This window comes from Solea solea, chromosome 1, assembly GCF_958295425.1.
Source record: "Solea solea chromosome 1, fSolSol10.1, whole genome shotgun sequence".
Lineage (NCBI taxonomy): Eukaryota > Metazoa > Chordata > Actinopteri > Pleuronectiformes > Soleidae > Solea > Solea solea.
Genome location: NC_081134.1, coordinates 18512782 through 18535596, shown reverse-complemented (window position 1 = coordinate 18535596; position 22815 = coordinate 18512782). Strand labels below are relative to the sequence as shown.

At 39.6% G+C, this 22815-nt stretch overlaps 1 protein-coding gene across 5 annotated transcripts in view; it reads right to left on the bottom strand.

The window, feature by feature from the left end:
- Positions 1–21603, bottom strand: part of LOC131456721 (solute carrier family 12 member 7-like) — a 28612-nt gene extending 7009 nt beyond the window's left edge. For 2 of the 5 annotated variants that reach the window (XM_058625308.1, XM_058625319.1), the window contains exons 1-16: positions 20720–21565; positions 14091–14185; positions 13490–13624; positions 7314–7460; positions 4358–4412; positions 3642–3772; positions 3431–3555; positions 3240–3344; positions 2485–2696; positions 1867–2034; positions 1595–1693; positions 1066–1123; positions 772–946; positions 539–657; positions 349–447; positions 71–190 (exon numbers count right to left, since the gene is read on the bottom strand). In XM_058625308.1, coding sequence (XP_058481291.1) covers positions 71–190; positions 349–447; positions 539–657; positions 772–946; positions 1066–1123; positions 1595–1693; positions 1867–2034; positions 2485–2696; positions 3240–3344; positions 3431–3555; positions 3642–3772; positions 4358–4412; positions 7314–7460; positions 13490–13624; positions 14091–14185; positions 20720–20855 — 1979 coding nt within the window. In that variant the 5' untranslated portion in view covers positions 20856–21565. Of the gene's footprint in view, positions 1–70; positions 191–348; positions 448–538; positions 658–771; positions 947–1065; positions 1124–1594; positions 1694–1866; positions 2035–2484; positions 2697–3239; positions 3345–3430; positions 3556–3641; positions 3773–4357; positions 4413–7313; positions 7461–13489; positions 13625–14090; positions 14186–20719 lie in introns of all 5 variants that reach the window. The other 3 variants (XM_058625292.1, XM_058625285.1, XM_058625300.1) reach the window with 3 other exon arrangements.
- Positions 21604–22815: the final 1212 nt, after the last annotated feature.

Here is a 22815-nt window from a genome sequence, read left to right as displayed (position 1 = left end):
TAACACAAATCCAATTGTAATATCTATTCTGTTTCTGGTTTGCATTGATCCCTTGAGCCGTCATACTCACCCTCTGTACTCTATATACTTGTAGATGCATCCTGCGATCACCATGACAACCAGGGCGTAGTACCAGGACGAGACGAACATGAGGGAGAGACACAGGCTCATCCCCAAAAAGGACAGAGTCCTAGAGGACACATGCAGAAACACAAGCTGAAGCGACTGATCAAAACATTAAGATCAGAAATGATGTATTAAATTAAGTTAAAGTTCATTTATGTAGCTTTTGTGAGTCTGGATTGGAGGAAGAACATGTTGGAGACAAAGTTGAGACGTTGTTCTTACCAGTGATAGAACTTGAAGCGAGGTCTCCAGTTGGGCGTACGGAGTAAAGTCTGAACGGCACAGGCCAAGTTCACAAACAGGTAACACATGAGGAAGAATCTGAGCGGACGAGAGTAAAGAAAGTTTATGACAATTGTTTTCATTTTTATTTTAGTGGTAAACTGGTTTAAATTTAGATTTTTTTTTGTACATGGAGAGAATGGGGGCGACAGCGTCCAGAGATGCGATGAGGACTCCGATCTCACAGATCCCGACTGTCAGTAACAGAGCCCACGTCGGCTCACCGTTGGCTTTTCCATGACCAAAGACCTGAGAGACACAGAGGACAAACAGTCAATCAAGACAAAGAAAAGGATCCATGTTTTACTGAAGTCAATATGTAGAACTAATGTAGTGAACATGTGTTTGTGTTGTAACACTGACCTGTAAGAACGGGATGAGGCCGTCCCGAGCAATAGCCTGCAACAGCCGGGGGGCGCCAGTGAGGCTCTGAAGCCCCGCCCCACAGCAGGAGAAGAAGGAGCCGATCACAATCACCCAGGGTGATGGCCACGCCAGAACACCAATCACTGGGTTTTTCTTCACCGAGAAACCCAACCTGAAACATACACACACACACAGTTGAATTACGTGTGCTGCGTCCATACACACACACACACGTTTTACGATGCTAATGTTTGTTTTTCGAAATATTTTTACAGTGAAGATCAGACGTACTTGTCTCTCAGCACCACTCCTTCAATACAGGCTCCAAACAGGACCACGCAAGACAGGTCTGAGCAGGACGTTAAGAAGAAAAGACTCAGCACAGCTGACCTGAGTTTGTTCTATCAACTCTGAGTATTAGTACGAGTATTAGGGCCAAACTGAACAGAAAAAAATACTTAATATTATGAGAATAAAGTCGTTTTCAATTCAAATTTTAGTCTTTTTAGTTCCTTGGAGTCTACTGATCCTGACAAGGTCAGTGTTTAGGACAGAACTTACATTCCAACACTTTTGCAACAATTTGCACAGCTGTCAATATTTATTTGAATGTATCTACTATTTATATACATTAAATAGTTAAACACTATTTATCTTTAACTCGTCTGTGTGTTGTTATGTAAAACTGCCCTGTGTGCCTTTAATTGTCCACTGGGAACAAATAAAGTTGTTGTTTTTATTTGAATTGAATAGAAAGGGTCCTAAAGAGGTAACAAATACAAGTACACACACACACGACAAGAGGGAGTGCAAAGGATACAGATAAAGGAGGTGGTGAGAATAGCCATTATGGTTCCTATTGGGATCGACTTCTGGGCATTTCTGAGGTCACCTGACCGATTAGAACCAGCCATTATACCTGAAGAAACACAGAGAGAGGGAGAGAGTTTCCCACAGTATCAATAAACTCATCCATCTCACATTAGCAAACAACTGTATCTGAATTCAAAGTTACACCAAAATGCGACACTTTCGACAACGACGTCATCCAAATCTGAGCTTTTACTTTCTCAGTGACCTCGGCTCAGTTACCTGTGACCGACGGGAAGTAAATCCCCACCAGCAGAGTGAAGTATGTGCTGATGTCGTTGATGACATAATGTTTATTATATGTGTCCACAGCTTCCTGAGCTGGTGCTGACGGCTGGCTTTTCTTCTCTATCAACATACCAGCCGGACCGTAGGTGCTCCACAGGTTATCTAACACACACACACACACACATACAGAGGGAGAAGAATGAATAAGGAGAACATTAAGAGTCAGGCTATATCCACAATAATCCATCCAACAAGTGTTTTAGCTCTGAAACTATGTGAGACAGAACATAAACATTCAAGTACAGTGGGAAGGCGCGTGTCAACAGTGTTAACAGGAAGCTGATAATCTCCAATGAAATCGACCATTTCTTGCTCCACAAAAAGGGAAACCATTGCCGTTGTATTCTAATTTTAGCCTGGCATCGAAATAACTGAGCAGTGTGTCTGCCTCCACGACACTAGGTGGCGACACATCCCCGTTTAGCTTGTTGGCAGTTTCCGTCCGACACCGAAAATTTGTTTTGTTTTCATTGTCTGCTGTGATAAAGTGGATAATTTATTGCATCTAAAGGTGAAACTCCCATTGAAGCCGGCTCAGGATTTCCTTCTCACCTTTGATAACTCCACTCAGAAGACCCGGTATGGCCCGTATCTCCGTCAGGTTGTTCAAGATGAAGTATTCGTCGCAGGTAGCATTGGGGAGTTGACTGTCACAGAAGAGCGGCCACAGCTCGGTGGTCATCGTCTTGTTTTTCACCAGCTCCATCTTTGCACACGTTTCAAACTTTTCGTTCTTCAGTGAGCGGTTGCCCAACAAACAGACGCTGGAACGAGACGGAGACAAGTGTGGTGTGGTTAGATGTGTGCTGCTGTATCTCAGTCTGAACTTCTCTCTAATCTGAAAGTGCTGCTTTATGCCTGTAAAGGACTTTTCGAGGTCTTTCAAGGACCAGTTCCCTCAAATTCAAGGACAGAATGTGCTGACACAGATTAAGATGGGAGGGCAACTTGTAAGAGCCCCACTTTTAATGATTTTTGTCGAGACAGCCAGAGGCAACAGCAACTGCGAACCAGCTGGAGTTTCACTAAAATCACAAAGAGGTGTCTATGAAAAACTTTCAGAAGTGAATTCTATTGCTCCAAAAACGTTCAATCATTCATCAATTTGACAAGATAAATGTGTCTTGCCCATGCCTGTCCCTGCTCTACCATTGTATACACACAAATGCTACCTCACTTAGGTCTGATAGTATTGCTTGGCAGAGCCCATTTGCAAATGTCATATCATTTCTGTTTACGGAGACCAAACATCATCAAACATTGCACATTAGACCGTCAAATCTTGAAAACTTGTCACGGTAACTCACTGAAACTCGGGTGGTTCGATGATGGTCTTGATGACTCCTGCGTACGTGGCCATGATTGAGAGAACCACACAGGCCAGAAATACCAGAGCCAGTTTGTTCACATACCTGCAGAGAAACAAGGAGGAACAGGTGTGAGTTCATCTGCTGGAACGTAAATACACGATGTACGTATGATGTGCGTGTTAACGTACTTCACCCCGACAAACACCACCAGTGCCATAAGGACCAAGCAGCCCGTGCCATATACGCGCATGTTATTGCGCGTGGCTGCATCCTCGCCTTCTTTAAACACTGTCGCCGTTGGAATGATGTACGTCTGCCAGTGAGGAGATAGAAAAATAGTGTGAAATTATCGTAAAAGGAGCAGCAGAGGTATCAACTTGTGCCCACGTGAAAACACACCAGCAGGATCTCTATGGTTCCCAGGATGTACATGGATCCAGCGAAGGTCGTTCCCAGGTAGAAACAGAGTCCAACTGCTCCTCCAAACTCAGGACCCAAAGATCTGGAGATCATGTAGTACGCGCCACCAGCTGTGGAGACATAAATCCCCCTTAGACTGTTTCCAGATTCATTGTTTGGTATTTCAACATTCTGAAAAAAATAGCTTTCTTAAAAAACGTTGAAAAATGACAATGAGGAGAACGGAGGAGTGTCAAATTTGTCTTGTGGTCGTCTCCAGACGTATCTGCTGAACCCAGAATCCCCCGCTCTCTACATAACATTGTGATTATCAAATCATTTCTTGGCTCTTTTAGAAATACTCAAATAAATTATTGTGTGTACTGTGTGTGTCGTGCCAGAGTATTGCCCACATTTTCCCAGAGGAAATCTCTGGCACAATTTCTGTTAGCCTTTGAAATTACAGGGTATTATAACAAAGCTTTTATATATTTTTTTTCTAATATAATTTGTGTTTAACTGCACATAAATACTCAAGGACTTGGGGTAAAAGTGCATTTATTCATTTGATATTACTTTTATGTCTATAAGTCTTCATTGTTAGGAGGTTATGTTTACATCAGCGTGGGTTTATCTACGTTTGTCAAATGCTTTTTAAAATTGTCTTGGTCTTCAATGCAATTGTGGAAAATAAAATGCAACATCTCATAATGTACCTGGAACAACGCCATTGGTTGCTATGGCACTCATTGATATGGCTGTGAGCAAAGTCTGCAAAGAGAGAAAGAGGACAAATGTTAGGTTAAGGGAGGAAAAACTGGAAAGACATTGATTGTGTCGGTTATTAGTAGGACTCGTGTGGCAGACATGGTTTTTGAGGATCGCTCTAAATAGACACGGGTCATTGAAAGTGCTTGAAATTTGTGCACCCATTTTTATAAGGGTCTCAAAACCTTTCAGCCAAGATTTATGTGTATATGTTTTAAACAATATACATAAAAAAAATGAATTGAATAATTTACCAAACATTTCTTTGATATGATTTGTTTATGAAATCAAACTTACTCTACTTTATTTAAAATGTGTGTCTTCTGTAGTTCAGGTTTGTAGAAATCATGTGTGATGTCATGTGATGGGGAATGCACAGTGCATGTGCATGTAGGAGGCGTGGCCTCAACAGCTCTGCAGTAGTGCTTGTGATTGAGCAATAGCATGAAATCTGAATGTTTTAGCAAAAATGAAATAAAATTTGAATTCATTAATTCCAATGGAAAGTTTTCAATTTTGAAAGTTTCCAGAATATTGCAACCCTACTCTTTTCACGAATGTTATCCAGGGTTACACAGGTTCTTGAAATCCTTGAAAGCTTGTGAATTTGAAAAAAAACAACATTTAAGTTACTTAAGTAGACACAGGTCATTGAAAGTGCTTGAATTATTTGCAAAGAAGTTAAGTTGATATTTAGGTAAATGTCTCCCTTGTTTGTTACGACGCCACCTACTGTTAAGAGTTGTAATTACGAGTGGTGTTGTGTCCATTGTCTGTCTCTTCCGTTGCAGAACAATGAGCGGGTAACGTTTAGCATGAGAGAGCAAATGATGTGATGCCTGGGAAATGCAAATTCCAAAAATCTCTGGTTCACCAAAGAAAATGACAAAGACTGACTTTGACCAAGACTCCAAAGACAATCACTTGTCCAGATGCAGCGTGCTGCAAATCAATAAAAGTGGACGCCATGGGCGAAGAGCCCCATCTTAAGCTGTGTCAGCACATTTGGTCATTGAACTTGAGGGAATTGGTCCTGGAAAATGTAATGTCAACCAAGGTGTGGGAACCCTGGGGAGATTTTCTCCCCCACCAAATGGTGGGATAACTTTTGTAAGAACGGTGTTTGGACTTCAGCGAGTTGTAGAATCACTGTCTAGTTGCATGTAAGCAACGACTCCATACCTTTTTACTGAAACACCTTTTCCCTTGAATTTGTCGCCCAACTGTATATAGTAAAAAAAAGAGCATTGTCTGGGGGGGGATTCTTCACATCACATGAGTGATGAGCATTTAAGTTCAAACTTTTTCAAACAGTCAGCTCTCTGTTCTGTTTGGCCATCTGGAGCTGCTGACGTACGAGTTGTAAATAAAACACCAATTTTTATTTTTTTGCTTGTTTTGGGGGAATCTCCCCTGAACTCACACGTTGAAGATTAATGTCACTGTTAATCATCCCACCACAGTGTCAGGAGAGAGAGAGAGAGAGAGAGAGAGAGTATGTGGTTGTTAGCTGGTCTCTATTTCTTTTTAATACACCGTAAAATCGCAGACTCAACCTCAGATATATCATTGCTCCATTCAGGCGTTTGATACAGAACAGCCCGAGGGGAATGTTGTTGATTTGTGTTTTAACAAACATCAATCACAGAACCAGTGACTCAATATCACGTTTGCCTGTCCTGACACCAAAATCCAAAATATCAGTCCAATACAGTCATTTTACACCTTTTAAACTACATTTGTGCATTTACCACCTAGTCATTTCAAGCTATTTCAAAACAGATATTCTTATCCTATAAACAGGTTCCCCACACCTTGGTTGACATCAAAGTCAATGACCGTTCCAGGACCAATTCCCTCAAATTCTAGCACCGAATTTGCTATCACAGCTTAAAATGGAAGGCCGACTTGATTTCTATCATGGTGTCCACTTTTACTGATTTGCAGCACGCGCTACATCTGGAAGCATGTGAGAGGATTTTTGGATTGTATAGATTTAAAAAAGAAAATGTGTCTTTCTGATATCCGATCAAGTGATTTTTAAAATTATCGGACAGATACCAATACTGAGTAGCGGCTGATCCCTAATACTCATGTCACTTGCCGTTAAAACTGTAGCGGTGGCTCAAGATACATCAATGTAAAAAATAAAGTCATAAAGTGCATTTCCATGAACAATTATGTTAGGCATCAGTTGTAGTTTGAATACACCGCTTAACTGGACTATTGTCCACGTCCCAGTTGACAAAATGTTAGCTAGGAATCAATGTATTGAATAAAACATGTTTGCCTCCACTACACCAGGTGGCGATATGCCTGAGTAGGTACTATGCGATGATTGGTCAGACTGCCGGCCACTGACTGGCCAGAGTGCCGTCACAGGAAGAGATGTCTCACACACAAATCAAGCCGAACAGCACCGAACTGTAGATTACTTATAGTACTACTTAACAATCCTAAAAACGTGGGTTAATCTCCAACAACAACAGGAGTCTGGTGTAAAGTCACTAGTCATTAGTGTGTGTGTGTTTGTGTGTCGCGTATAAAACAAAGTCACCTCAGTTTCACTCAGCCGCGCAGTGATGACTCCGTAGGTACTTTTTTTGTAGTGGAGATGCAACCTAATCGTGCAGTGATTTACTGTAATAAATCCAGTCATTTACTGAATTTAATAAAGTAAATCGACTCCAAATTATATTACCAAACTGTTAACATGTATTTTAAAAGTCCAGTTTTAGTCAGACTAAACTCAAGAATGTGGCCACATGCATCCATAAACCACCTCAAAATGTGGTTTTGAGGTGGTTAGTATCACTCAGGACGGATGTTAATACCAGGTCTGAACTGGATCTTCCCACTCATCATTGTCAGCGAGTGTTGTTGGTGGATTTATAAAAGACTCACACAGATGCAGCACATGCTGACGATGGCGAAGGAGCCCAGGATTCCCGCCGTACCAACGATCCAGGTGAGTCGCAGGAAGAGAATGACGCCCAGGATGTTCTGCATGCACGGCAGGTAAACGCCAATGAAGGTTCCCATCTGGGGGACCTGGAGGTGGATGAACACATAAACGTGTGCACATGAGTGAGACTGACCAACAAAGTACATGAGATCTTTAGTTGTTAGCCCTCACTGAACACCAGCAAAACACCATTTTTATAAAACAATACAATTCCAGGACGATTACAGCATTTCCCTATTGCCTGTCATAAAACAATAATACACAGTGTTCCACGGTGTTTATGAACCGATTGTGCTCTATTACTGGTGTACAAAATGTCAGGAAAATAACCTTGTTTTGTGCAAAAGTGAGCCACAAAATTTTGACCAAAACAATGTCAGCAGTTTAAATCTTTTTTTCTGTTGTCATGTCTCGTGTTCAGCTTAGCAAGGAAATGCTACTGGCAAAAAATAGAGGAAAATGTGTCCAAAATGTCCAAAACATTGTGACGTACCAACTTGTATTGACCAGCTCTGGCTGCTGAGACCTCATATGAACCTCAGTGTTTTCTCTGGTTTTCCTAACACAGAGTGAAAACTGAGGACTTTGCCCTTAAACGGAATCTTAATTTAATTCCGACCTTGGACTATTAGATAGATAGATAGATAGATAGATAGATAGATAGACAGACAGACAGACAGACAGACAGACAGATATGTCTGCGGTGCCACAGCAGCAAAGGTAATAAATAATAAACATACGTACATTTTCATATCTCTATCAATGTACGTTATAGAAGAATATTATATTCTTATATATAAAAGTACAGTAGGCTGTGGTAAACAATAACACCATTAAATGAGTTGACTATGGTTTCTTTGATCAAAAATAAAAGTAAGTTGTTCCACAACGTAGAGCTGTCACCAAAAAAGCTCTCTCTCATCTAATTTTATAGCCACAATGTAGGCAAAAGTATAAAAGCAGTTTGTCGTCCAACCTCAGAACTCCGGCTGGAGTGTGAGACTTTAAGAGAACAATTAAGACACTTAATTTAAAAAATTTAAAATGAATTCTGAATACACGGAGCCGGTGTAAGGATGCCAGTACAGGTGTAATATGTTCTCTGAGTTAAGCTCCGGTTAATTTTGAAGCAGTAAACGACTGATTCAAATACAAAGGTATAATATAATAATCTAAGTGAGAGGTGATAAAGGCATAAATTACCCTCTCACGATCAGCCTTGACTGTAGTTCACTCATACAGCACCAGCTTTAAGCTGCAAACTCACAGTAGTAATAATTACAGTGTTCATATCAAAGTCTACAAAACAAGCGCGTACGTACCATTTTTCTAAATAAAACCACTTTGTCCTGGGACGTGTCCACTGCTCTGCACTGATGTGAGGGATTGGGACACCCACATCCTTTTCTCTTACTTTTGCTACTCATCCTCTTCTTGCCTCAGCGTTAACTCCCCCTCACTGGCGCAGTATTGTCTCTGCTGCTCCGTCTTCAGTCTCAAACCTCACATTTCCCTCTGTTCACTCACTCATGAAGGAGGGAAAAAAGAAAATAGCAGAGCTACCAGTCTGGGGGCGGGTGTTAGTAAAACACCATCAATGCTTCTACACAGTCCAACGTCCTACTGTCTCTTTTTCAAAGATTCTTCATGTTTGCTGCCAAGAAAACCCACAGAGAATGGACGTGTTGTTATTCACAATGGTTTCATATGATCAGACGTGCTGAAATAACTGTTGTATGTGCACTTACTGTCACCAGGCCTGCAGCTTACAATATTTTTTTATTATTATCATTATTATCATTATAATTAGTATTGTTATCATTATTATTATTATGATGACTATTATTGGTATTATTATTAATAATAATCTTGTGTGGTGGTTGGGTTTCAGTTTCAGCTCAGCAGAGAGGATACAAAAGAAAACCCAAAAAGAAAATGCCACCACATGGAAATAATTCAGATTCCATGGGGCACTGGGCAGGCTGACGAGGATGAGGATGAGCGGCACATGAAATCTTTGTGATTCTGTTCTACACTGCTTTATACAGGTTTTTTTTTATTTATTTATTTAAAAACAGCTGATGAGTGTTGTGTGGCATGTGTGGCATCTAATATACAGAAAAGTCAAATTCAGCAGAAGACATTAGCTTGTGTTAGTTTTATTCTTCGTGTTACGTGACAAACAACTGCCTCTACTTTTCTTTAAAAAGGAAAACACCCCGACTGACTCTTCCTGCTCATTGTGGAGCACAAATACTGTCACTATTTGTGTTTCCTTGGGCTTATTGCACTTATTTTAATGTGAAAGGATCACATAAATCTAAACCCGAAGTCTATAAAGTGAATTTATTTTGTATTTGTGTGGTTTTTAATAAGGATGCACTGATAAAAGTTGCTTTACATCGTCAATATGGACACAAAAACTGTTACTGCAATTGCGAAATAACAGTTTAGTTAGTTAAAAAGATAAAACCTTTACGAATAACTCTTTAAAAAAAGTACAGAACAATATAAAAAATAATAATACAAATAGTGGCAAAGTAATAAAGTTTAAGAAAAGGAATTTAACAAAAATGCTTTTGTATGTTTTGTATTTGCTTCCAAAAATAAAGTCTATAAAAAAAAAATAGAGTTGAAATTAATATCAACAAATTAAAATCTCAAAAAGATTAGTTTACGGAAGATTAATTTTAATTTCTCCATCTAATAAGGGAACTATTCAGTCAGAGAGCTATCAAATAAATCTCAAGAAATCTCACACACTTTTCCAACCTTGAAAAATACAGCGTTACATTTCAAGCACTTTCAAGGATTTCCATGCAGCACCGGTACAAAGTCAGCGCCTCAGGTTCAGACACTCTAGACTACACTGACCCTCAGCGTGAACCTGACCGACAGGGACCACCTCCACTGTCCGCCTCCGTGCAGCCTTTGGCAGAGCAGCTTCCTGTTTCACAGACACTGTTGTGTTGTGTTCAGGAAGGAGTTCACTCGCCAAAGTCAATTCTTGCTTTTTCAATCTGCGGCAGAGCGGCCGTGTGAAGGCGAGCATGTAGGAAAACATCTCCATCTGCAACAAGTTCACAGCTGCACTTTGTATTTGAGCAAGAGATGAAGATTTTTACGACTTAAACATGAATGTAACTTGTCAAGTACATGAGATTTCAGGCTTTTTGGCCTCCTAAGATATATGGGGCATCAATTTTGGGGGTGAGATAAAATGTTTAGGAGGCAACATTTTAGGACAATTAACATTGAGATTCCTACGTTTTTTTTTATTGATAAAATAATCGTAGTTATAAATTCCTCTTCCAAGGAGCCGAGCTCTGAACTGCGGTGAAATTACGTACGCAAGTACAACAGTACAGTATCACAGATCCAGTGATCTTTATCTTTATTTACTGTTATTTATTTTCCTTCACTGCAAGAATGAACAGCATGTTCAAACACTGTCAAGAAAGTCTATTTTCACTTAAATTTAAAACACAGTGTCTGTGCAGTTTACAATATTTACTTACACAAAACTACATTACTTACATAAAATATAACAAAATGTTGCCGTATTGTTATGACAAAGGATCAAAATTCAAATTATATTCCGAATTGCCCAGAGTTACTTTATGTCTTTAGTATTACAGGAAATAAAAGCATCTACTCATAATAACTTGATAATAAATCTCAAGATGTGAGACCCATTTATTTATTTCCTCACAATGAAGTGGTTCTTCAAATTTATTTTAAAAACAGGTTTTTTTGTAATATGATCAAAAAGATCAACATCTGAAGCTGGGACCCACTTTTTATAGATTTTATAGATGTGAGCAAATGTGTGTATAGCGTAGCAACTCCTTTACAGCCACATCTATAACAACTAATATCATTTTGAATTGTAAACTAAATGTTTGTTACTTAAAACATATACACATAAATCTTAACTAAAGATTGGAAAAATTAAAAAATCAAAATAAATTCCTGAGACCGATCTGTGGGTCCCGACCCAGAATTTGGGAATCAGTAATCTTATGGAAACTCTGTAATACTCATTTCCAATGCATTTTACCCATTCAATTTTACATAAACTATGAATTTTGATTTGTTAATATTCAAATTAAAGAAGGAATTGGGCAACAATATACAGCGTGGATTGGGCAAATTACGAGTAATATTGAGTAAAATGTTATATTACTGAACGCATTCATCACACTAACCTCTACTGTGACGCCTGAACGTGATTCTCTTGAACAAAACTGTCTGATGTCAGATGGTAGTGATGGTGATTTCAGCTGATTCTCCAGGTTCAGGTCAGTAAGTTTTACGCCCAAACCAAATATTTGTCGTTGCCAGAAAAGGAACAGGACATTTAAAAGCCCTTGATCAGAGTGAGGCTGTTGTATCTACTGTAGCTTTGAGCTTCGAGCTTGTCACTCGTTTGCAGCTCAGTGATTTCGTGTCGTACATTTACCGGCCACATCAGCTGGTTCCACACTCAAAGGCTCTACGGCATCATCTTAACACAGTTCCTTTTGTTGACTTCTGAAGTCCTTAAAGCCTCTCGTCATGTGCCTGAAGGAGATCTTCAGACTCACCAGTGTGTGTGTGTGTGTGTGTGATTGTTTGTTTGTCATAGCAGGCTTGTGTTTGAGGAGAGCAGAGAAATGCACAGTGTTTGCAACAAAACGCACAAATCTCTGCACTGACCAGTTCGAGCGAACTCCACGGCAACGACAAGGCTCCTTCACAAGATCCCCCCCCCGTCTGACTGAAGTTTGGGTTTGTTTCGCTCACCACAGAGCGTGCTTGTGTAACGCTGCCTCTGTCAGAATGTGGTCTCATGAAAAAGCTGTGTGAAGGACACCAATCTTTGTGAATTGTTTTTGTCCACTTTCCAGCTCTAATGACTGAGGACGTCCATGCACACGAGACACGTACGTCAACGAAATGACTGTAACGTGACAAACTGCACTGACTTTTCCCCAAAGGAACCACGCTGACCGACATGTGGCTACTTTTTCCTGTTTATTACAGATTATTATTTTATCTTTAACATTTGTTAACATTTATCCAGAGTGTCCAGTTAAAATTGAGCGGCCGGTGGGGATTGGGTCTCTTGTATATTGCGATATAGCAGACTTTTAAACATACATATATATGTATGTTTAAAAATATACATACATGTATATATGTATATATATATATATATATATATATATATATATATATATATATATATATACATACATATATATATATATATATATATATACATACATATATTTAAACATTAACATTGTTGCAGATAAGAATTGTGTTTTGTTGTTTGTTGGGTGACTTGAATGCAAATTCCATTACGTTCCTGTCACTGAAGCAGAACTTGCGTTTTTCCATGGTAACAGGATGTGAATCCCCGCAGGCATGATTGTAAAATTTAACATTTGGGAAATCTCAAAGAGAATGATTCGAGAAGGGATTTCCTTCTTCCTTATTTGAGTCGGTTCACACGGTGTTATAGTGGTTAGCACTCTCGCCTTGCAGCGAGAAGACCCGGGTTCGAGCCCCGGTTGGAACAAGGGCCTTTCTGCATGGAGTTTGCATGTTCTCCCCGTGTGTGCGTGGGTTCTCTCCGGGTTCTCCGGCTTCCTCCCACAGTCCAAAAACATGCAATGTGGGGATTAGGTAAATTGAACACTCTAAATTGACCATAGGAGTGAGTGTGAGAGTGAATGGTTGTTTGTCTCTATCTGTGTGTGGCCCTGCGATGGACTGGCGAACTGTCCAGGGTGTACCCCGCCTATCGCCCGATGTAGCTGAGATTGGCACAGCACCCCCCGCGACCCTCTGGTTGAGGATAAAGCGGTAGATGATGACTTATTTGAGTCGTGAGCTTCAGCTTTAAAACATGTGTCCTGGCTGACGTGTCCGTTCGGTCTGCTTTAGAAACATGGCAGCACAGATGGCAGTCCATTAGTAGTACATTCAATTTGTGTCAATAAACCCTCCTTTAAGGACCTTTAAGAGTTTTAATCAAAGACTGTAAAACCTGCAGGAATTTCCTGCTCAAAAGCCAAAATAAGTCAGTGTATCACTGTTTCAGTTAACTTTTAAAAGAAGTCCTTACCGTGACCGTGACCCTCCTGACCCCATCCTCGTTTTCGGCCTCCTCCTCGTGCTCACGGACGCCCTGGGTCAGGTTGGTGTAGTTGGCGAGTTTGTTGAGCAGAGACGACACCATGGGGTTACTGTCCATTTCCTCCTGCAGAGAGAGCAATATTAATAAAAGGATAATAATAATATTTTAGTTCTATTTTATCTCATATAAATAGATATGGTTTCATTTGTGTGACTATAACCCTCAATGGTCTTCTAAAAATGTTCTTTAGCACTTCTAACGTGTGCTTTTATCTTTAGTACAGAATACAATAGATCTTCACTGTCCTTGTTGTTATAAAAAAATATAACATATATATATCTGTTATATCGGCAGCAGATGGAATACATGGATAAAAATCAGTTTAGAGCAAAAACATGTGACACATTGACACCGCTCCGGTTTCTTCACAACAATTACTCATTATTAGCTTTATTCTACCCTAAAACATAAGCGACATACTGTGTGATTAGTTCCATACAATATAATTATCTTCTGACTATACAACATGAATTTTCTTTTCATCAGTCAAAGAGGACATTGTGTTTTTTATACATGCAGTTGGACTTACCTCAAACAGGGCCATGTTCTTCCCTTCATAATAAGGTTCTTCATCGTTCTCCGAGTTGTTGATGAATGGACTGGACTCACCCTGGACGTCATCGCCTAATGAGACATGAAGGACAAATACACATAATTCATAATACATAAAGTAATTTTGTATGTAAATTGTCCTAAACTTCAATTCAGATCAGGTTTTCAGTCTCCATGAGGACTACGGTTTAATTCTAAATTAAGACGTGTATTATCTCATCGACATCTTAACAGATGAGGATGAATTTTTGTCATGTTTATGAAAGATGGTAACAGCTATAAGCAGGTAAAGATCTATACAGATCCACAAAGATCTTCTGGAATCCAGAGGATCACAGTGTTTATATTTATAATTAACTTGACACAATAATGCTTTATAACCCAAAGTACAGTTTGTAAACCTTTGCAGCTTCTTTGGCACAAGGACATTAATTTGTCTCTGGTGAATCAAAGGACAAAGGTTTCAGTTTTCGGATGGCACAGAGTTTTACAGACAGAACATAGATTAACATTAAAAAAATATGTCTTTCAAACTGCTCCTTTAGTTTAGTTTTATGTTGCCCCCGTGGCTGTCAGCCTTTTAGATATGGTATATTATGACACTAGGTCACACTGCTGTCGGCTCGTCTTTATGGCCTCGAAGAATGCGAGGCCTGACAGTGGTGCAGGGATCAGCGAGGAGCCGTTGATAAGAAAGACAAGAAGTGTGCTGTGTGGACGCACATGACGCGGTGGAGATGGAAAATGTGGCGTGCAGTGATGAGTGGGGGAGATTATTGAACCCTCTGTATTTTTTATTCAAAGGACTATCTGACACCTGGTGAGCAGAGGTTAAGCTCAGTGGTCCGTTACACTATGTTTAATCACTTTATTCCACATCCATCATCATAAACTGTAGATTCAACTGATCTGGGGGACATGGGTGACATAAAAGACCCCGGCACTGACTGACTGGAAATACCCTAACATATTCTTCATAGAGAATAAATGACTTATTTATTTCTTTACCTTGTGACACTGGCTGATGTGCGAGTACATTAACAGTAAAAGAACAAGATTTGTTTGATAACGGGGGTCAGAGAAAGTTTTAGTGATTTCTGATCTGCACAGTTCAGAAATCACACTTCAGTGTTTTAGTCTGAAAAAGGGAGGTAAACACTTTTACATACTTTTAAATCTTTACCGAAATAGCATAATTCCAACCTAAATAGCAACATTTCAACTACATTTCAAGGCAATCTAAAAATGTAATCTAAATTAATAAGAGATAAACTGGTGTTGTTGATACTTTTCCAGTCAGGTTTGCCTGTCAGCAGGGACACAGGGAAAAACATGGATTTTAACCATTAAATAAAAGGCTTTTCAAAAATTAAAAAAAAAAAGTAGTTTGAGTCTATGATATCTTAAGAGAATGTCAACAGCTGTATCTCATCATTCTTCTATCTGAAAACTAAAGAAGTTAAGTGTAAAGTGCTCACGCTCCAATTCCATTGAGAAAATAAGCATTTTAAGCTGACAGCAACAAAGGAGCTGCTGGTCTGCTGCTGCCTCCTTGGGTAAGTTTGTGTCACTTAGGTAAATCTGAACAAAGGATTGAAACACCAAAGTCATAAAATAAAACAATTTAACTTTCTCATGGAGGAAGCAGTGGATGAACAACTCCAGTGCGCTGTGATGTAAAATCGCTGATTTTCTCTTTGGTGTCTGGTGAGAGGTATACAAACTTTAGTTTCCACATAAAAAAGGCTGTTTAACTGTAAAAAGCTACACCAGGTTTTCATTGTCCGGTTCCTTAACTATATTACACCTGTGTTGTGTGTATAAGCAACAAAAATATTTAAATACAAACAAATTAACACACATCTGAAATCCTCTTGGGATAAATAAAAGTGTTAAAAATCACAGTCATTGTTATCGTTTACCTAAATTTCCCAGAGGGATGAATAAAATATTTCTAAATGTTTTGCTTGCACAAATTTCCAAAAAGGTTTCTTCATGCAGTTCCCATCTTAGCCAGGAGATGTCCATATATCATCATGTACAACGGCACAGCATCATGGAGGCTCAGCTCATGAATCCACTACATCACTGTATGTACAACATCCAAATCACTTAACACGTCACTAAATGATTAACACACATAAATGCAGGAAACTGCCATGAACTGTCAACACAAACTACACTGTGTTTTTGCTGCCAACAACCTCTCAAATCATCACTGCCAAGCAAATGGTCCCTAACCTATTTTTAAAAAGAAACTCACAAATGATGACACAGTTGTCAACAGTGGAGAAGGTGTGTTTCCTTTTAGACAAAGCTGTAGCATTAATGTTTCTTTTGCCTGTATTTGGTTTTTGTCTTTGCTCAACTGTCTTTGGTGTAAAACAAGGAAAACCTGTTGAGCTGTAAACACGACGTCCACTGACAAAGGAAACCTTGCACGATTTTTAGCGTACAGTAAAAAAGAAACTGCTACTGCATGCCAAAACTATGAAGTAACATTATTATTACGTGACACAACTATGTCACAATGAGTCCAACAAATGTAATAAAAGTAAGTCAAAGGCCACAGAGCCAATGTTATGTCACAGCTAATCCAATACTCTAATGGTACAAATTATGATTGAATAAATCAGTTGGTGTCAACCCAGATTAATAAGGCTTTACACCAGTGATAAACAAAGTAAACAAATGGGTTTCCCACAAATGCTTCCTTGAGAACAGAAGCAGAGGGAGCGTTTCTACTAGCATGCTAGCACACAGAAACCACAATACCTTTAATCATTAACTTCCTTTTCAACTTTACTGTGGATAAAAAAGTGCTCACAGTTGCCAAAGTTGGGGGAGACATGATGGCGTACGACTTAAAATGATTAAAACGTTTGTCTCATTTAATCACAACACGCTCACTCTCTCACACCAGATTCCATAGAGAAAATGTGCGTTTTTAGCTCACTGAGACACAACAGCTGTTGGTCTACGGCTACCTTGTTTGGAAGGTTTGTGTCACTGAGGTTAAACAGAACAAAGGATTTCAAATACAGAAGTCGCAAAATAACACATTTGAACTTACTGATGGAGGCAGCAGTGGATAAACAAACTCCTAAAAGCCATCTTTTTTCTATGGAATTTGGTTCAGGAAGATTTACAGTCAGATTTATTCCCAAATTGAATTTTAAGTAATGTTACAGGTTCTTCCCGACTTCCTTGACATGCTTGACAGAATTTTGAAATGGTTTCACTAAACACAAAGATGGGTAAGAGGGAGAAAATTGTAGATTCCTGAAGGGAGCTTGCCTTCCTTCTTCCTTATGTGTATACATGCAATAATACTACTTACTTATAAGTAGTCTTACTGTTTTAAATAGGTAAACCAATAGTAATGCTACAGTACAGGCAGAAAGTGAGGCAGCATGAAACCTGATGCTGGCGACAGGATACTGCTTTGGAAAATGATGGTTCTGCGATGTTATTGTTTATACAGATGGCATCATGTCTACTCAGCAGCATTGTATTTGCATGTGGCTGAGTGTCTTTTACTACACTGCTTTTTCTATATCTATCAAGAAAGAAGGTGCCATTGCTCTGCAAGTTACCAAAGCCCTAATTAAAAGTTGGTCTTTGGCATTTTAATCATAGTGACAATTAGACTAATAAGAAAAAACAACATGCCATGCACACCTCATGATAAATCATCCATTTAGTGATCATCCAATAATCAAATAATGATTCTTATTAATGAATGGAACACATCGTCAGGGGAGTTGAATGATGGCTGATGTCATAGAACATTCCAGCAGGTTGTAAAGGCTGTATGAATACTGATTTACTGCTTGTTAATACTTGACGAGTGAGATCTGTTTTTCCTACCATTTTAATATCCCTAGTACTGGGCTGACAGGATTGACCTACTTTCAGGATTAGAGTTAGTCTGATTAATCATTTGGGTCAACTTAATCTGGCCGATACTTGATCATTTTATATTTTTGGCGTTGAACAGTTATTATCGTTTAAACTGCCAATTATTACAAATAACACTTTTTTTTCCCAGAAACGTTGACTATGTCATTAAAAACTTTCTTTTTTCATCAAGCAGTTTATTTGACCAAATTAATTTTTTGATTAACTGCATTTATTGTATTTAATATTTACTTTATAGATTTTTTTCAATTGAATACACTATCAATAAACAGTCATATTTTATCAGATGAAGAAAAACAAATAAAACTCTGTTGAAACAGCTCTTCACCAGAGAAAAGAAAGAATGGGTAAAAAAGAGAAGAACCAGGCAGATCACTGACAGTACTGCCATAATAAAAGATCAGTGTTTGATATGTAGACACAAAGCCAAAGACAAATTTAGCCTTGTTTTGCACATCGTTTCCTATGTCAGCTCTCATGTGTCTTCGTGACAGCATGTTTTCATGATGAGTCATAGTAGTCGTGGCTCCTCCTGGTGAAATATTGTCTTGTGTGAAATCACAGCAACTAAAATCCCTCCACATCGATCATAAAATTCCAGGTAAGTCCAGGTCAAGGTGTTGAATCTTAGCCAGATATATTAAAACTCCAGTTTATGGCCTCTCCTTGCTAGAAAATTAAGTTTATTTACCACTTACTCTTCCACACCAAAGTCCATAAGGAAAGTCAGCAGTTTTAGCTTTATAGGTCTTCTGTGGCCTAATTTACTAAGTTGTGTTACATAATGGAGTCTGAACAAAGGATTTAAAACACTGAAGTCACAAGATAAGACGTTTGAACTTTCTGCTGAGGGCAGCAGAGGATCAACAGACTCCTGTGTGCTGTGATGTAAAATCATTCTTTTTCTATATTGACTTTGGCTCAGGGAGAGAGCAGTTAAGGCTGTCTATTAGCTAAAAAAGGCAGCAGATATTCTTTAGATATCTTTAGTAGGCAAAGCTTTTATTTGGTGAGCCTTACATCCACAGTTAGTTCAACCTACGTTTGTAGCTTGACTACATTGTTTCATTGCACACCTGTCCTTGTCCCAGTAATAGCGAGTGATTGAAGGCGGCTCCTCTATGCTACCCCCTTTCAGCTTGTTAATATTAGGCGGTTTCCAGTTGAGCTAGTAGCTAATCTTAGCAAGTTGAGCCCTGCGCCATTTTGAGTCTTTCTACCAGTCTGGATTTCACCATGATTTTCTCACTATTGCTTCCTCTTTTGTGCTGTTCTTCTGTTATTTGAGGGCCAAAGCTATTACACTTATCTTAGAATTAGTACGAGAATACAGTAAACTTGGGACACACAGAGCATCCACAACAGACCTAGCCTCGTGCTAAATTGGAAATCCCCTAATACTGACAAGCTGAAAGGTGGTGTTTGACCAAGAGGTGGACACACTTCACCCAACAAAGCCAGGTTTCAACCGAGTGGACGGTTTGGTCCAAAATATATGGTACATATATTTTGGCCTTTCCATTGGGAATAGTACCAAAATAACCAGCCCCAAACGTTTAATTTTTAGCACCCTTACCTTGGGGTACCAGAGTAAAATAGTACGGTATAGTCTGACAGTCAGCTGATTGGGCGACAGAAAAACCATAACTCCCTTGCGACCGTTCCTTCAACACTATTGCACTCTATTCTCATTCAAAGCTTTGACGTCTTGTTGAGACAAACAGCCACAAATTGAGCAGGAAACAAAAGAGCTGCTGGTCGTTTTTGTTGTCATCGCACCTGTACGATATCACACTACGTATCTCGCTGACGTGGCCATCGGGCACAGCCCACACTCCGCTTATCAAGTAAAGATACTGTACTCAGTCGAAATACAAGCCTGACCCAGAGCTTTACCATTCCAAACTCAACTGTGCCATGACGGAAACCACTAGTGCTTGTATACAGGGAAAAGGCCAGAAGTCAAATTGAATGGCGTAGCTCGATGTAACTGTGCATTAAAACATACTAAGTGTTGATAATGAGTCAACACTTTATAAGAAAACAAATCAAAAAACCTGACCTATCCCGTAAAGTTTCAAGGTCAGTTTCTTTCTCTGAACTTTTGTACCTAGGATCTTAAATCAGGTTTGTCCTGGTTGAGCTTTAAAGTCTGTGACATCCAGTCCTTTATATCTAAAACACAGCTATAAATGAGTCAAAGCCTGCGTTTCTCAACCTCAGTGGTTTTCAACATTGTAGGGTTTGTACTTTTGCACTGGAAAGACCCACCAGAGGCTGACTATCAATCAGGGCTTCACTGTCATTACTAACAACAACAGCATATAGTTCCTCCTGTCCTACCCCTCCCCACCACACTCACCAAGCTGCCAGCAAGTTCTAGCTGGTTGAGCAGTTGAAAAAGTCAGCATGTGTGTGAGTGTGTGTTTGTTTGTGTGTTCTTTGAAGCATGTGCCTGCCGTGGCATGTGTGAGACTGACGACTGTCTGTGTCACTCGCTTCCGTTTGCACACGATTAGTTTCACAGTGACGTATCCAATACAAGCGTAACATTTTAATCCGTAACTTGGGTCCCAGTGCATGCTGGTCCATGGACTCCACCTCCAACAAGACCACAACCAGGAAGAAGGCGCTAAAAGCTGACCTTTCTGGGCAGATATGTTGTCTCTCTGTGTAAACTCCTACCTTGTGAGTTGTCCTCATTAGCGTCCTCCCGAAATATTTTGTCCAGACTGACAGGTTTGGCGTCTCCAGCTGCTCCCGCACCGTTGCTGCCGCCCTCTGCATCCTCCACTGGTACTACAGTGAAGTTAGTGGGCATCTTTGGGTCTTTAATTCCCTCTTAGGACCAGAGAAGAGGACTCCAGTTGTGAGGACCTGGGTGGCTCTGACTGCTAAGCTTCCACTCCCCCCCCCCCAAAAAGGAATCTACATGGAGACAAATTAAAGTAGTACAGCCATATTGAGGCCTCGGTGAAGAAGCAAGAAGCAGGATTCAGTTTGACCACAACATGGAACTCACGTTGAATCTGTTGGTTCCTTTGCTTTGTGTAATGTGATCCTGTGGGCTCTAACCTCAGGGTGAAAAGTGCCGCCTCCTGCACATGGGGCAGGCCAGAGTCCTCCAGTATGTGTGTGTCCTTTCTCACTCACTCACACACACACACACACACTCACACTCTCCTGGTTCCTTTCCCTCCCTTTTCTCCCCACTGCTTCAAGACTATTGCCCCATGTGATCGTCTGTTTACCATATGAAAGGAGCTGCAGTCCATACATGGGAAAACCCTGCAGCTCCTCCCTCGTCTCTGTCCCGCTCACACCTTTCTGATGCCAAAAGTCACACAAACAAACTCCAAACCGATAAAACAAAACAAAGACATAACCCAGTTTGAGCTCACCCTGTCTGCTCAGTTAGCCGATAGTTCTATCTCTCTTCTCTCCTCAGACAGGTAGTAGTTTCTGTCTCCACTTTGCTCCAGGTCACAAAAACATGGGTGTTACCTTTCCCACAGTGCATTATGGGTAGCAGTAAGGTGTTAATGTTCTACACACACGTGCATACACTCGCACACACATATTGTGCCAGAAAAGGAAACACCTTGAAAATCCAAGGACACTGTAGCTTTCCTCCATGTTCTGAACACCAGTGTGGTTTACAATAGACGGGGGAAGGATTGAGCTTTGAGTAACAATAGGCACAAGTAAACAAGATTGTTTTGAGTTTGTGGGAATGATCGGTTTTACTGGCATGGCTACGTAAAAGGTTTAAAGAGACAGGGGTTTATCTTGATGAAATGGAAGCTGAAACGAGGCAAGAATTATTTACTTTATTCTTTATTTTATTATTTATAAAATAAACAAAGGAGGAATATCCACACGGTAGAGGATGTGAGCACTATACAATAGTGTCATTACTATAAGTAGTGTAAGTAGTAGGGGTGGGTCAAAATATCTATTTGGTGATTTATCGTCGTCCTTCCTCCTACAATACTATAATCATTACGCCAGGGCTAATATCGATATTTTAATTAACAAATAAAGGTGCTTTGAAGTTAACAGTCCCTGCCAGTTTCACTCACCGAAAGCTACGTCAAGAGATGCTCCATCCACGCTCAATACATAGACTTTATGCACTTTGTTGTGAATAAATAGAAAAATCCTGCACTTTAAACGTTTTCAGTGAGACAGTTTTTGTGATGTATCTCTGTATGATTGTCTTGCAATACATTGATTATCACATAATCTTGATATTATTGGTATCATGGACCATGTATCGTATCATGAGGCACCCCTCTGTAATGATAATCATAATTTTCCAATTTTATCCAACAGTATATATTCTTAAACGCAGCGCAATCAAGAAAATATTGTTTTAAGTAAACATTTCTAACACGACAGAATTTCTTAACTTGTGATTTCTTAAATTTTGCACCCTTTTTAAAAAAAAAAAAAAAAAAAAGAGATTTTTAGTCGCAATGGTCTCAAGGTCAACTCCACCCCCTGGCTGATTATACTCCATTCCATTGTAAGTCCCCTTGGATGAAAGCGTCTGCTAAATGACATGTAATGTAATGTAAAGTATTCTAGCCAAGCAAATCTGGCTGACTCCATTGGTGGATCATTTAAACCAATTAAAGACTATTTCTTCAGGGTGTACTCTTGACTATTAAAATGATCTCAGGGTTTTTTCTGCAGCTAGCAAATATTTGCTCTCTGCTTTCCTGTAGTTAGTTTAGCTAAATTAAGGTTAACTTCTGCATTACGTAACCACAGCTTTT